General features: G+C 42.2%; 1 protein-coding gene across 1 annotated transcript in view; it reads right to left on the reverse strand.

Moving 5' to 3' along the window:
- Window positions 1–262: 262 nt before the first annotated feature.
- LOC141273695 (synaptotagmin-15-like) overlaps window positions 263–16,060 on the reverse strand; it is a 100,050-nt gene continuing 84,252 nt past the window's right edge. Inside the window, exons 7-8 of the mRNA XM_073685951.1 lie at window positions 5,179–5,361; window positions 263–798 (exon numbers count right to left, since the gene is read on the reverse strand). Of these exons, the coding sequence (XP_073542052.1) occupies window positions 656–798; window positions 5,179–5,361 (326 nt within the window). The 3' untranslated portion in view covers window positions 263–655. The remainder of the gene's footprint in view (window positions 799–5,178; window positions 5,362–16,060) is intronic.

The raw sequence follows: 16,060 nt of genomic DNA on the forward strand, positions 1-16,060 counted from the left end.
TGAAAAACATCATTCCCAAGAAGACTCATGGCTGTACTAGCTCAAAAGGGTGCTTCTACTCAATACTGACCAAAGGGTCTGAATACTTATGACCATGTGATATTTCAGTTTTTCTTTTTTAATAAATTTGCAAAGATTTCTACAGTTCTGTTTTTTTCAGTCAAGATGGGGTACAGAGTGTACTTTAATGAGAAAAAAAAATGAATTTTTTAGAATTTACCAAATGGATGCAATGAAACAGAGTGAAAAATTTAAAGGGGTCTGAATACTTTCTGTACCCACTGTATTTAAATATATTAAACAATGAATACTATACAGCAATGCTCTGCTTGACAATGATATATTAGGACAATAATTTAAAATTATACTAACATGGACATTTTTTTAGCTACTTTGACATGGTTTAAATCATAGGTTAATATCCCTCACTGTTGAATAAAACGTAGTCTTTTCAGATGATAAAAATCAATGTTGTAGAAGTGACAGTCTAGCTAGCATCACATCACAATAGCTTTTGGAAAAGCTTATACTCCATACCATTCTCCAATCTGGGAGCATGAACCAGATCTAAAGCTATACAGCGTAAAAGATTAACCTGATGAAAACAAATCATCCCCCCATCCATGTTGTGCCTATGTTGTTCTGTTCAAACCCATCAGCTGTTAATGCTCAGGGCATGCCATCTTTTCACCAATTCTTTGGGTTTGTTGAGCATTTCATTCCAGTGTTCCAGCTCTCGTCCTCTAGTATACATGAATGGTCCAACCACAACACGGCCCAGTAAGTTACCGGCACTTTCTAAATTCGAAAGAAATCACAATAGTTAGTCCATGTAAATATAAATGGGTACTCCAATTATCACTTGGAGATGCCATAACATTCTGATCTCCAGGGCTCACACTTCTGGTACCCAACTAATCTGGAAAACAAAAGATTTAGGGTTTTCCATTCACATTGACAAATTTCCTGCACAGGGATGAGGTGTGCTATACAGTTGCAAGTGAATGGGTGGTCTAGACTCTAGAGTACAACAGGTGAAAAATAACATTGGAAAGGAGCCAGAGATTTTAGCTTGTGATCTTCTCAGTTTATGCATTGTTGGTAAACTGGTTGTCAAACACAAGTGGTTTGTGAGTGATTCCTAGCTGTCACTATGATGAGAATCTCCTTTTATTCCACAAGTTTGTTCAAAGTAAGAAATATACTCCTGGCTCTTCAACTATACAAACGTCCACTAGGTATCTTTATGTTTGGCCCGGGTATTAAAAAAAAAAAAAATAGTTAAACAGGAGTGCAATCTGTTCTTTAATTCCTTCCAAATCCTTATATAATTACATTTTAGAAGGTCAAATAAGAAATCAAGGCAACAAACATCTTCTCAATCAAATTATTGCTGGGCTTTTAAACAGTCATTCCGTATTTTTCCCCCTACCCCTCCCCCTCCCTAACTTACACAGCGAGCAGTGTCTAGATTACGCTAACTGGCATTTAAATTACTTCTAAAAGCCTTATTCTTAGCTCTGCTACATAATGTACAATTATTTTGTAAGCTAAACTTCTATACATGCTAGATGCTTAGAGAGCATGTGTTTCTAAAATAAAAAATACTAATAATTATTTGCAAATATAAAGCGCTGTGGGAGCCATTCGTGACCATATTGGTCTACCCCAGCTTTCCGAGTAACAAATTAAATTGGTTGCCAAGGATCAGTGATAAGGTAGATTTTTTTTTTCAATTTCTCCCTTAAAAAAAACAAAAATTCTCTTGTCCATGCGCTATATCTAGTGTATTGAATGAGGATTCAGGTGGATGGGGTTGAGCTGTAAAATCAGTTATAACCACTAAGAATGGTGCATATTGTGGGGAAAAAGCAGATTCTTATTAATCCTGGACAATCCACTTTTAAAATTATAACACAACTGACTAAGATACACTGTTTAAATGGACATCTGTGCTCGATATTTTCCCGATATGGTGTAAAAATAACTGTGCTGAACCCTAGACAATGTGACGGCATGTACCAAGCCCTGACAGTAATATGTTTAACTAGTGAAAAATTATATGGGCCAGGTGAAGGTTGACTAAACAGGTGGGAAGGCAATGCTATTTCACACAGTTCTGTTGTTGGATTTTCCATTTATGTTATAGGATATGGAAATATTTAACTAAGATTTGAAAAAAAAATGTATTCCTAGCTCTGATCAAGGTGCACTCCTTAGGGCACAATCATACTTCCATATTTGCAGGATGTTTTATCAAAATATTTAACAAAACAAGGATTCAATTGCGGCAAATGAAAGATGAAAATCTTTCCCATTGTTCAGTTTGTTGGGATTGCCATTACATGAAGCAGAAACGATTGGCCGATGAACCATAGAATGCGAAATGTGACTTCTTGGGGTCTCTTCACTGAGAAACCTGCTGATCAAAAGAACAAAAAAGTCTTTGGTCCTATTTGAATGGAGTGGCGGACACACACACACACCTGGTCAGTACCAAGTCTATTAAATTAAAGCTGCACTCTGTAACGCTACAGTATGCAAACATGGAATATATGAAATTGGAATTGCATTGCTGCTCTAGAAAAAAAAAAAGTTAGAAATGAAGATACTTAGCGCATAAATTGGCCAATTCATGTGTGCCCAAGAGCCATCAACAAGGTGACCTTCTTTGCTAGTAACCTAACCTAATATAATACCTTTCCTCGGGTGATAGCCTACAATAATATGGGTAGCATGAAAAATCCCTAACAGTGAAATGACGGCTGCAGGATTAAAGAGATTCTAGCGGAGCTTAAAATAAGTATTTTATTTAATTACAAATTAAAATATACACACACACACACACACACACACACACACACACACACACACACACACGCACACACACACACATTAAAAAATAGGGTAGTGAACAACCTTCAAAAAAAGGGGAGGCACCTGTACATCACAATTTCCAGTGGTTAGTATTATGACTACATGGTTACCTATGTCTCATATAGGGCTGACATGGTAATATAAACATGTAATATGTTAAGTAGCAAGTGGTGTATCATTATAAGCAGGAAACCATAGTCTAAGTGTGCAAAATATGGGTCAATAAAAGGTGCTAAGTGCTTTACACAAGGATAACAGTTTCCTGCATCATAGTTAATACACTAAAGTTCAAAGTATCAGAATACATAGCATAAGAATACAGGATCTAGATCAATAAAGTGCTACGTGCCAATTGGTTTTACACTAGGATAATAGTATCCTGCACTAAGTTCGTATACTGCAACTCAGGGTCAAAATATCAGCCAACATTACCTATTTGATATGAGAAACCAGAGGAAAGGAGAGTATGGTGCCATGCCTTCCAAACTCCAACGCCATTTTGCTACCACTTCTTCCAGACGCCCCCAGAAGAAGCGGTAGCCAAACAGCATTGGGGTTTGGGAGAGTTTAAGTAGAAAGTAGAACTCTCACTGGCACTACAGGCTCCAGGTACGGGCAACGACGCAAAGGTAAAAACCACGTCAAGTCAACGAGCCACCTCCAGGTCAGGTATCTAGAGGCACCGGTAGTGGTGCACAGCTTATAAATTGATATTGTCCATAATTCAAACAGAATAGCAGCACCCAGTACCAACGGATAGTGTTAACCTTTTATTCAAACATAGTAAATGTAAGCTGTGCCAGGCAGAAACCATCCCAAATCGAAATCGGCCATTGTGATAGTGTCTGCCCAGCAGTGTCTACATATTTTTGGATAGAAGCTCAGCACTATCCATTGGAACGGAGTGATGCTACTCTGTTATATGGAGAGGTGTCCTTTTTTTTAAATTAATTGTAAATCAAATATTGCCAACTCAGTGATGGGATGACAAATGTACGGCAGCCTAGCCCCTCTAGTCTTCATTTCAGGTACAATAACAGCTCAGCATTAAATTGATTTCGTTGTGGAACCAATGGTGTGGCCATTTCTCCAAAGTGTTCCAGGAGCAGATTTCTAACACAACAACGCCAGGTTGAATGTTGCTGGTGCTATTGTGAGCAGTCAGCATAGCATTAAATGTTGTACAATGGCCTGCAGCATCTACCATTAATCAAACCTGGGATGTCATTGGTCAGCAATTACAAAGTGCAGCCAGCAGTGAATCTAGATAATTGGCCCAAATGCATTCAGTGTGGCAGAGCATTGCTCAACCATTAATAATCCAGGTAAGAATAAAATAACAGCACTCAATACCAAATAAAGTGCTGACCTTTTATTGAAGTATAAAATCGCTAAGCCCTCTCACTATGAGCAGAGCACCAACCACTGCCTGTTTCCTTTTCTACCTGCCTTGAGGAGTGGAGTGCTTTTAGATCTGTGGATGGTTGTTTCCCTCTCTGTCTTAGGCTCTTTGACTCGTCTGGATATTTCCAGTACTGGAAAAAACAGATAGCCGTGTCTGTGTGTGATACATGTGGCATATGTGTGCTGCATCACTAGCACACGTACCGGCGCCTGGGAATCAGGGGTGCAGTTTGCGCTGTTCCCAAGTGCCGGGTGCTGAATGCTGCCCTAATCAATCATTGCCCCCTGCTTATGCTGCAATAAAGCATCAGTTTCATCAGTGTTCACGTGTGGGGAACGTTTTGCCGCCCATGCTGCGGGTAAAATAAAAACAAAAAAAAAACATACATGTCAGCGCATTTAGCCTACGGACACAAGGTCCATGAAAAACACATTGACATGTGCGCAGACCCATTCATTAGAACGGGTCTACGTGTGTCAGTGTCTCCAGTGCGTGTGAAAATGGTCACCACACGTACCGGAAACACTGACATGTGAAAGAGCCCTGACTAAGTAGCTATTTGGAGTTTGTAGTGTCGGTGAGCATTACTCTTTTTTACAACCATTAATAACCTCATTGATAGACAAAGCATGTATGTGCGAGGATGTTTGCATGTGGTGCTCAAACCAGATACTGAATAAATTAAAAAAAAAATGTTGTGTTAAGGATTTGTAAATGTTTTATTTTTTCTCCTATCATTTGCATATCAATCTTTAAATTTTCATAATTGCACAATTTTCCTGCTTGGTGATGCAACTTCAACAAGGATGTGCATATGATAGAGAGTTATTGCCACCTCAGCCATGAAAGGTGGAGAAGGGAATATACCTTTAAGATCAAAGTTTCAAATTACTTACTGTCTCCTTCAATATTTTGCAGGATAGAAAGACTAAGACTTGCTGTATCTAATTCACTCTGTTCCAACTTAAAACTGAAGGTTTCATTATAAACAGGATTTGGAGTTCCAAGGAGAGCAGCAGTCTTCTTGCTCTTGATAAATCTGTTGTGATTCATAAGAGACACCTTAACATATGCAGAGCCTAAAGAGTGCAAAAAAAAAAAAAATTATTAACCACACTGAAATATTCCAGACTGTAGGTACAAGTCCACCACAAATAAATGTACTGTACTGCTAAGTCATGTTGTGAGGTGTCACACTGGGCATCTTGCTAATGATCCTAAGGAAGGAAGAGTTCAGTATAAAGTAATTTATGCACCATTTAAACAAAAAAAAAGAAACCTTACAATTTTTATCAACAGGGAAAAATTACTACAAGCATATTTCTTTTAAAGGGGCATAAGTTAGCAAGATTTCACACTGCAAACTATATGCACATGTTCTTTCAAAAACAAGTACAGAAATACTTTTACATGGCCAGTCCATTCCTCAATTATTGAAAAATCGAAATCCTTTGCCTGAAGTCATACAGCATAGAGGCTGCCAGTCAAGCAGGAGAAGGATTCACTAGGCTGGTAAAAGAGCTGGAATGACAGAGGCTACAGATCTATAAGTAGTTTTTCAACCTCTTTTGCATATCAATTCAAATGCAGATTTCTCAGTGACAGAGGAATTAACTGGTTGTTATGTAAATGTAATGCTGGTCTTGTCTTTGAAATATATAAATAGTTTGGGAGGGGTGAAATCCTGCAGACAGATTCTCTTTATTACCACTGTAGTACATTGGTTCACTAGGCTGCATATAGAGGTAGACACAGTAACACTGTCTCTTTAAATCATCTGCTGGGTTTATTAAGACTGCTGCATAAACCACGGTAAAGTTAGCAAAAACAAACACTGCCTTCCCGGCCCAACAGGAAAAAATAAAACAAAAACGTATGAGAGTCCTTGTTGCTACGGGTAACCGCCCACTTCAGGAACAACCAACCCCCTGTTTAGCTTTCCTTTACATGCCAAAACAGCTCCAGAGCTTTCACCTCCAAGCCCACTGACAACTGGACTGATGGGAATTCTAAATAAAGCCCATATAGATATGCAGTTACCAGAAAAAAAAACAACTTTACATATGTGAACCCTCATATGGCGAGCACTGCAAGGATTTTACGATGCTGGTGCCAGGAGTGGCCCGTCATGTGACCGCAAACATGCGATATGCGTACTTCTGGCCACAATCCAAATAGACTGCTTCCAGCTTCACTCAATACACTTGGAGTGAGTGAGGCCATGCCCATCTAGTCTGATTGTGGTCAGAAGTATGCGTATCACATACTTGTTGTCACATGACCGCCATTCTTGGCGCTGATATTGCGCACAGTTTTACACTGGACAACATATACACACACACACACATATATATATATATATATATATATATTTATATTTTTTTTTTTATTTTTTTTTTCCATTCTTTTGTTGATTTACATGTTGGGTAATGTGACAAGACAATGACATTTAAACATACATCTCTATCTTGAGGTGGTTTTACCTTAACTTGTGCAGCAAAATTACTATTTTGCCTTGTCTGTCCATAGAACATTTCCCAAAGTATTGTAGAAGGCCCAGATAGTTTCTGTAAAACTTGAGAATAGGCAGCAATTTTTATAGTGAAGTGGACACCAGAATGTAACTTTGTCTCGTCTTTCCATGATCAGAAGGCTCCCTCATTGCTTTTTTTTTTTATTATTTATAATGGACACATGAACAAAGGTTTTTGCAGTTTGTATTTATCCAACTGTGGATTTATGTACAGTATGTCCAGGTCTTTAGGAATGCATTTGTAGCCTTTTAAAAGCATCATGTACAGTATCTAACATCTTCCAAATGCTCCTGAAATCTGCTTTGCTAAAATTGAAGACAAATACAAAATCAGACTACATTTTATTTTATTAGTCATTAAATGCAGAAATACGGGTAATTCCAAAGGGTTATTTCTTGCAACTATTACGCACCAGTTCATTAGGACTTTATTTTTCATAGGTGTTTTGTGAACCTGAAAAAAAGGGTTTCTACTCTCCACAAAAACTGTTGTTATTTTAGTGAACAATGGAGGTATAACTGTCGAAAAGTCACAATGTCCTAAGAATTGAGTGGTAAAAGTAAAATTGTAAAAAAGCAGCTGAATTAAATAGGTAAGGGCCTACATTTTTACACTGCAGAGACCATTTTACTCTACACAACACCCTTAAGAAATTGCAGTACTAAATCTAACACTATGGTAATATTTCAGCTTCACCACAAGAATATGCAATGAAAAATGTAGATACTTTGCAATAAAAAAAAATGTGTTTATTATTGTGTTTCCCGAGTTACAAGTGACTTTGAAAGGAAGAAAGAAGTTCCATTACTTGTATTTCCTTCCTTTATGGAATCTGCCATATTTCTCTTCAAGGATAATCAGATTTTGCTAAAACCAGACATCAAGACTAACAAGCAATAATGAAGATAGTTGAAAATGGGAATACGTCAGACATATTGCAGAATGAAAAAGTTCTACATTTTATATGTCTGATAAACATAAGGAATTATTCTGCATATTCCAGTTAGCCCCTTCTCTGGCTAAAGTAGTCCAGCTGTCCTCTATAAGTTCCCAAATGCCTACAATACACATTGCCATTTGTTGTAATTTTAATATTTATTCAATAAATATTTTGCATAGCAAACAATGCAAGTTATACTACTTTATTACAAAGCACAACAAATTTGAAGTTTATACAGTAATTTGCCGTCTCTCTATATCTGCAGATGGACACAGGTGCTCTAGTGCACATCACATGACCTTCCAGAAACCATCATGTGACATTTCAGATGAAATTGGGGTGCCCACGCACTTTAAACCGCCCAGGGTCCTGACTATCCTTAATTCACCCCTGTAGAAAAAAAAAAAAAAAAAAAAGTGTTCCCTTTCATTATCACAGACAGGATTACAATGAGACTGCCCAAAAAACCTATGGTACAGTATACCAATTCACAGACTAAAAAAGATAAGCCCTAGCAGCCAGTGTGAAAACAGATGTTTCAGGATTTTTTTAAATGGTTATCCATTAACAAGCAAATAATCCTCCTGCTCAGCAATTCCGAGAACGACGGAACCTTGAATGGGCTCTGCAGTACCAAGGCTTGAATGGAGTGGAGGAGCACAGGCTTGACCTTTGCGCCTTTCAGTCTCAATAGGACTTTTCCAGATTGCAATTTAAATTTTTTTTTTAATATTATATATATATATATATATATATATATATATATATATATATATATATATATATATATATATATATATATATATATATATATATATATATATATATATATATATATATATATATATATACACACACACACACACACACACATACATACATATACATATATACACACACTGCTCAAAAAAATAAAGGGAACACTCAAATAACACATCCTAGATCTGAATGAATGAAATGCTCATTGAATACTTTGTTCTGTACAAAGTTGAATGTGCTGACAACAAAATCACACAAAAATCAATGGAAATCAAAATTTATTAACCAATGGAGGCCTGGATTTGGAGTCACCCCCAAAATTAAAGTGGAAAAACACACTACAGACTGATCCAACTTTGATGTAATGTCCTTAAAACAAGCCAAAATGAGGCTCAGTATTGTGTGTGGCATCCACGTGCCTGTATGACCTCCCTACATTTGTGGCCTGCTGGAGGTCATTTTGGAGGGCTCTGGCAGTGCTCCTCCTGTTCCTCCTTGCACAAAGGAGGAGGTAACGGTCCTGCTGCTGGGCTGTTGCCCTCCTATGGCTCCCTCCACATCTCCTGGTATCTGCTCCATGCTCTGGACACTGTGCTTACAGACACAGCTACCCTTCTTGCCTCAGCTCGCACTGATGTGCCATCCTGGATGAGCTGCACTACCTGAGCAACTTCTGTGGGTTGTACTGTAGACACCGCCTCATGCTACTGTACCTCTAGGGGTGAGAGCAATGGCAAAATGAAAAAAGTGACCAAAACAGCCAAAAAGGATGAGAACAGAGAAATGGTCTGTGGTCACCACCTGCAGAACCACTCCTTTATAGGGGGTATCTTGCTAATTGCCGATCATTTCTACCAGTTGCCTGTTCCATTTGCACAACAGCAGGAGAAATTGATTCACAATCAGTGTTGCTTCATAACTGGAAAGGTAGATTTCACAGAAGCGTTAGCGACTTGGAGTTACATTGTGTTGTTTAAGTGTTCCCTTTATTGTTTTGAGCAGATAGATAGATAGAAGATTTTTTTTCTCTGATGTCACATTTCCTTTAAGAATTTACAATTTAATGTTTGTTATCCATTATGGTTTTACCCGTCTCTAAATTACATTGGAAGCATTTGTTATTATGATGAAACAGCAGCTGTTATTGTGCATCAGGAGCAGCTGGTACATGAGATTATTAAATAAATGTTATAATTATAACGGCTATTAGATATCTGCTGGTTGGGCCATGTTAAAGTTAAAAAAAACAAAAAAAACTTTTATTCTGTTTCTTCACATGATCATGACAGAATTAAGGGCAGAAGACTTGATCGAACTGAACCTCTGGAAATCGACAGTCAAATTTCATTAAAATTCACAGATCCCGGCGAATTGGTGCAAATTGATGTGAATTTGTGAATTGCAAAAAATAAAAAGCCTAGCATTACAAATTTACACATTATTGAAGATTGCATCATCCAGAGAGAAAATTCACATTACGTCAATCATGGCCTTCCCAGTAACGCCTTGAGGTCATAACATGGTATAGCACAGCCAATCAGGGGGTGGAGAGAGGAAAACTATCAAAGGCACTATAAAAAGGTGAGGGCAAGGAAAGCAGCAACCATTTTAAGGTTTTAGATTATAAGGAGAGGAGGTCAGGGTGCACAGATCGAGACAGAAAGGCCAAAATCTGAGTTTAATGCACAACTGCAGTGATACAAAACATAGAAAATGGGAGTGGTAGTCTCGGTTTGTGTATAGGGAATGATGGGGAAGTACAGGAACTACCTAGTGTGTGATTGAATTGATTGATCTGTATATACTGCAATACAGTGCCTTAACCCCTTCCTGAGATTGAACATATCGGTATCCTATTTTGAAGGTGTTTTCCATAAATTAATGTACCAGTACGCCCAGGTGATCATATAGGAACAGGAGTTGTTCCCACACAACCACCACTAGGTGCTCAGCTTAATGGCTGAACTCCTGCTTTAAACAGCCAGGACTGGTGCCAGAGCCACCCCCTGGCTTAACCCTCAAAATGGATTGATCACTAGCAATCGCAGCATTTAGAAGGTTATGAAATAGAGGGAGCTCTCCCACTCCATTGGCACAGCGATCACAGGAAAACAATGTTTGTCATGCCAGCTGGATGGCAAATAATGACATACTGGTCTACCAAGTATAACGGCCTGAGTGAATGAACAAACTGGAGACAATAAGCGCAATAGGGTCTTAGAGTGGAAAATGGGGAGATAAAAGATTTATGCTCACCTTAGGGGGTTGTGAGAGTCACAACCCCTATATCTGCTTAGAGAATAGGCTGCTGTAGATCCACAATATGAAGATACTTGTGAGGTTGGAAATAAGTGGGTACAAATCAGTGCTGCCGACCCGCCCCCAGGGCCGTGGGGTACTCTGTGCCGGGCCTATAGATGCTGGGAGAGGGATATGTCACAGTAGCGGCGGCGGCCCAGTCCGTGGCCCAGGGCGGTCAACAAAAAGGGGAGAAATATTTATATGGGATTTGTAGTTCTTAGGAAGTGTTCGTGACGCCACCTGTGGTTTCTGGTAATAGGTACCAGCGCTGCTTCAGACCTCTGGGGTGGTTGATAGGGCAGCAGGGTTGGAACGGCTCCCCACAGGTGGAGCGGGCCCCAGGGCAGTGTAGTAGGGATGGTGGTGATGCTGGGGCTTGTAGTGCAGGAGAGATGGCGCAGCGGAAATAACTGACGGAGGCAGTGGAGTGCAGTCATCCGAGTTTACTCACAGTTCTGTTTAAGTTCCTCAGGTACACTGTACGGGTGTCAGCCTCCCGCGTCGCACTGCATCTACCAGCCAAGGGGTTCAGCACTTTCTCAAGTATATCGGGAACGCTTGACAGAAGGCTCTTGTATGCGCCATTCTAGACAGACTTCCCGCGCTGGATGTTCTCCCTTCTGCCCTGCGCTTCCCCACACACAGTCCCTATCGGGTGCTCTGAAGTCCCTCTGGGCAACCTGGAGTTCCCGGACCTACTTGATGCCCTTCACGGTGACTAGGGTGAGACTGTGGCAACTGTACCATGGCACTGCAGAAGCCTCCGGTTTTCCAGCCGAGACCTGGAGTAACATGGCTGGTCCAGGGACCGGTTCCCTTCCTGCGGCCTGAACCCTCTGACGCTTGGCAGATTCGGGCATACGGGTGCCGTCCTGCACTCACCGTACCCCCTGGGATCCCTTATGTTACCGGAGCCTTTCTCCTCTGCTCCCCTCCTGGGCCTCTCTTACTAGTAGTGTTGAGCCACCCCCGTAGTGTTCGAGTTCGGTTCGGTTCGTCGAACACCCGTGTGTTCGCCGAACTGTTCGTCGAACACCTTCGAACACCGTTAAAACCAATGGCAGGCAAACAAAAACACATAGAAACACATAGAAAACACCTTCAAAGGTGTCCAAAAGCTGACAAACTGCTCAGAAGACATAACTAACACATGGAAAAGTGACAAGTACATATAGTCATGCGAAAATAAAAGAGGTGGAGGAGTAAAAGGAGGGGGAGACACAGATATAGGCATGTCATGCCCTTCTAAAATCCAAAAAGTGAGAAGCCGACACGGCCAGTCCGCTCCTGCCCGTGCCACCTCCGTGTCGCCGGGTTTGTGCCAGAGCCACGGTGAACCCTGACGGCCAGCCCCCCTCTCCCAATACTGGTGCCTGTCCGCTGGTGGGTCAAGCAAGCCCCCCTGTGATGGAGGCAGCTCTAAGCTTTTTAATTTAAAATTGTCTCTCTAATTTGAATGAATACACTTTAAATCCATTTACAAGGATCTATTGGAGGGCAAGTCTCATGCCAGCAGCCGCGTAATTCCAGCTCCAGTAGCGTCCACTAAAGCTGCTGCAGCTAAAAAGCTTTTAAAAAGGATCGAGCTCGGCTGTCCACCTCAAGGCATCCTACTGCCAGTCCCAGCCCCTATGCCTTGGGGTGCCTCCTGATGCTCTTCACTAAGTATCCCATGGTCCCGAAGCATTTCCTTTGAAAAAATTAAGTGTCCAAACTACAGGTGGTGTAGCTTGCTTAACAGCCGGGATAATCCGCTTACTAGCAGACACTGCTACTAGGCACAAAGTATTTCCTGGGCTAGATGCAGTTAAAAATTTGTAATTAGATACTCTCGTTGGATGCTGAGAAAGCATTCCATAGAGTCTCCTGGCACGCCATATATGATTCTCTTAAAAAGCTTGGGGTAGGGGTCTAGGGGACCCTTTTATAGCCAAAATCACGGCCCTGTATTGCAATATGTCACCTAGGCTGAAGATAAATGGAACTGTAGCACCCTGAGGGCTCGGTTGCTAAAGACGTATTGCACCTCACCCAGAGGTGTGATATCTCACTCTCAGGTAAGGATGGAGTGTGGATCAGGACCCGACACCTGCATGCATTACACCACATTGCCGTGGGGCAGGGCGACCAATATGCCCCTGAGATGGGCACGACAGTCCCTGTCCCTGGCTGGAGTGGGGGGAGGGAACACTGAGGAAGGGGAACCCTGTAGTGCAGGAGCAGGGAGGAAGCAGTTCCTGGGTGCATTGAGAAGGGAGTATAAAAGGTGGGCACCATCTTAGTTCAGTGCAGAGAAGTCTGAGCAGAAGTGGCAGGGAGCAGGGGCTCTGCATGAGCTCTGCTCCGGAGGCGGGCCTAGTAACAGAGGCCCAGGCCTGGAAGAGGGAGAAGGAAGGAAGAGGAGCGGAGAAGGCTCCAGGAACGAGGAATGAAGGGATCCCAGGGGTGCGGACGGGCGAGTCGCCACCGCACGCCCGAATCCACCTGCGTGGAGGGGTCAGGCCAAAGGGGGAGACCGGTCCCCGAACTAGTGGAGGCAGGAAACGACCCTCAGCTAGAAACCGGAGGCTCTGACATTTTATGTGGCGCAGCCCCTCGCTACACCCGCTAGGAAGGCACCACATAGGGTCAGGGAAACTGGCGCCAAGTTTACCAAGAGGAGGCCCGAGGCAGCCGGACAGAAGTGTTGGTAAGAAAGGCCAGACAAAGGACACACAAAGGGGGTCCTGTGAAGTGCTCCAAAGTTATCTGGGAGTTGTCTGAGCCCCTCACCTGGTGAGCACAGTACGACGTGGGCAGCCGTTACCTGCAGACGTGGTCTGGATAATAAGAACTGTGAGTAAAGGCCCTGAACTGCATCACTGACTCCGTGTCGTTACTGCTGCTGCCCTGCACCATCACCCCCATCCTCCGCATACACTGCCCTGAGGCTATACTCCTCCCGTGGGGAGTTATGCTACGCTCTGCTGCACCCACAACACCAGCCTCAGTGGTCTGCCCTGTAGCGGCGGTTCACTCTGACCGCAATCCACGGGTGGCGTAGTCGGACATTTAAACATGAAAACCACATAAATAGTTCCGCCACTGGTTTGACCGCCCTGAGCCACGGAACTGGGTCGCCGCCACGAAGACTACAACCACCAGCATCCACCAAAAAGGGTCCGGCTCCGGGTGTCCCAAGGCCCAGGGGGTGCGTCAGAACATTTTCATCACCTTTCACAATCACCAATGGGACAAGGCAGTGATGTCCTCTGTCCCCTCTCTTATACATCCTAGTGACGGAGCACCTGCTCTCATCAATTCGCCATAACCCCAATATTAGGTGGATTGAGGTGGGAGGCACCGAGTACAAGTGCTCTCTATTTGCTGATGATGTCCTAGTATATATCACTCAATCACATATATCCATCCATGCTGTTATGGCTGAAATAGATCACTTTGTTACATGGTAAAATTTTAAAATCAATGCAGCGAAGTCTGAGGCCCTCGATGTCTCCCTCCCCAAATCCATATAGGATTCCATCCAGTCCAACTTTCCCTTTGCCTGGCCCTCACAGGGTATCAAATACTTAGGAATTCCTATTCATAGAGACCTCTCCCATCTATGTTATCTTAATTTTGGGCCCTTTATTGAACAACTCCATACAGACCACGGTTGGCAAGTTAGAACTGTAAGATTCACTACGTGAACCACTGGTGTTTTGTGGAAAAGCACATGTACACTGCGTTCCAAATTATTATACAAAAAGTGTTTAGGAGTGATAAGGGAAGAATTTGTTTGTTTGTCAGTTAAACTCATTGATGGTGATGTGTGTCAGGGCTCTTTATATCACTGTAAGCAATTGCAGACACCTGTGCTAATTAGTTTGGCAGGTGTGTCCAATGAAAGGCAAGACTACTTAAGAAGGCTCTCTCACATTATTAAGCAGCCTACATTTTCTGCCAAAATGGGAAAGAAAAAGGATGTGTCGGCTGCTGAGAAGCAACAAATTGTGGAGTGTTTAGGTCAAGGCATGACTACAATCAACATTGTGCGATGATCAGGATGAAGTGTCTTGGCAATCAAGAAGTATGTAGCTGATTCACAGTACACACTTGTGCGTGCTGATAAGGGCAAATTGAGGACTCTTTCCTACAGGCAATTACGTCAGGTTGAAAGAGCAGCGGCAAAAAAGCCTTGTCATAGCAGCAGACAAGTTTTTGAAGCTGCTTGTGCCTCCAACGTCCCCCGAACAACAAGATGCAGGGTCCTTCAGAGGTTTGCAGCTGTGCATGCGCCATCCTGTCGACCTCCTCTATCCACTTCACACAAGCAGAAACGGCTCCAGTGGGCCAAACATTACATGAAGACTGATTTCAAAACTGTTTTGTTCACGGATGAGTGCCGTGCAGCGCTCGATGGTCCAGATGGATGGAGTGGAGGATGGCTGGTTGATGGACACCCCACGCAAACACGGCTACAGCGCCAACAAGGAGGAGGTGGAGTAATGTTTTGGGCTGGAATCATGGGGAGAGAGATTGTCGGCCCCTTTAGGATCCCTGAAGGCGCTAAAGATGAACTCCATAATGTATGTGGATTTTCTCAAACAGCACTTCCTGCCATGGTTCAAGAAGAAGAACCGTGTATTTCACAGCAAGATCATTTTTCTGCATGATAATGCACCATCTCATGCTGCACATAAAACATCTGCATCTCTGGCTGATATGGGCATAAAAGGGGACAAACTTATGGTGTGACCCCCATGCTCCCCTCACCTCTACCCCATTCAGAACCTTTGGAGCATCATTAAAAGGAGTGTCTATGATGGCGGGAGGCAGTTCACATCTAAGCAACAGCTCTGGGAGGGTATTCTGTCCTCATGCAAAACAATTGAAGCAGAAACCATCCAAAACCTGACAAATTCAATGGACGAGAGAGTTCAGAAGCTCCTTTCGAACAAGGGGTCCTATGTGAAAATGTAACATCACCTAGAATAAAGTTTTGAGTTGAAAACTGTTTGATTTCAGTTTCTAACAACCTGCTAATGCTTATAATTTCAAAAATGACCATTTTTTTGGTCTTTATTAAAATGAAAAGGTTGATCGAAAAGTTTGGGGGATCTAAGAGTGTGGCAACCCAGTAGTCATGATTACTTCGAATTCTGACAATATGAGGGTCATGCTGCAGGTAGTGCAGCAAGAAGGCACTTATGTGCCTTGCGCATCTCGGAGCCCCAAAATTATTTTCCGGGCTAGATGCAGCTA

The sequence above is a fragment of the Phyllobates terribilis genome, unplaced genomic scaffold (genome assembly GCF_046119375.1).
Source record: "Phyllobates terribilis strain yellow unplaced genomic scaffold, ASM4611937v1 Scaffold_5__5_contigs__length_657084704, whole genome shotgun sequence".
Lineage (NCBI taxonomy): Eukaryota > Metazoa > Chordata > Amphibia > Anura > Dendrobatidae > Phyllobates > Phyllobates terribilis.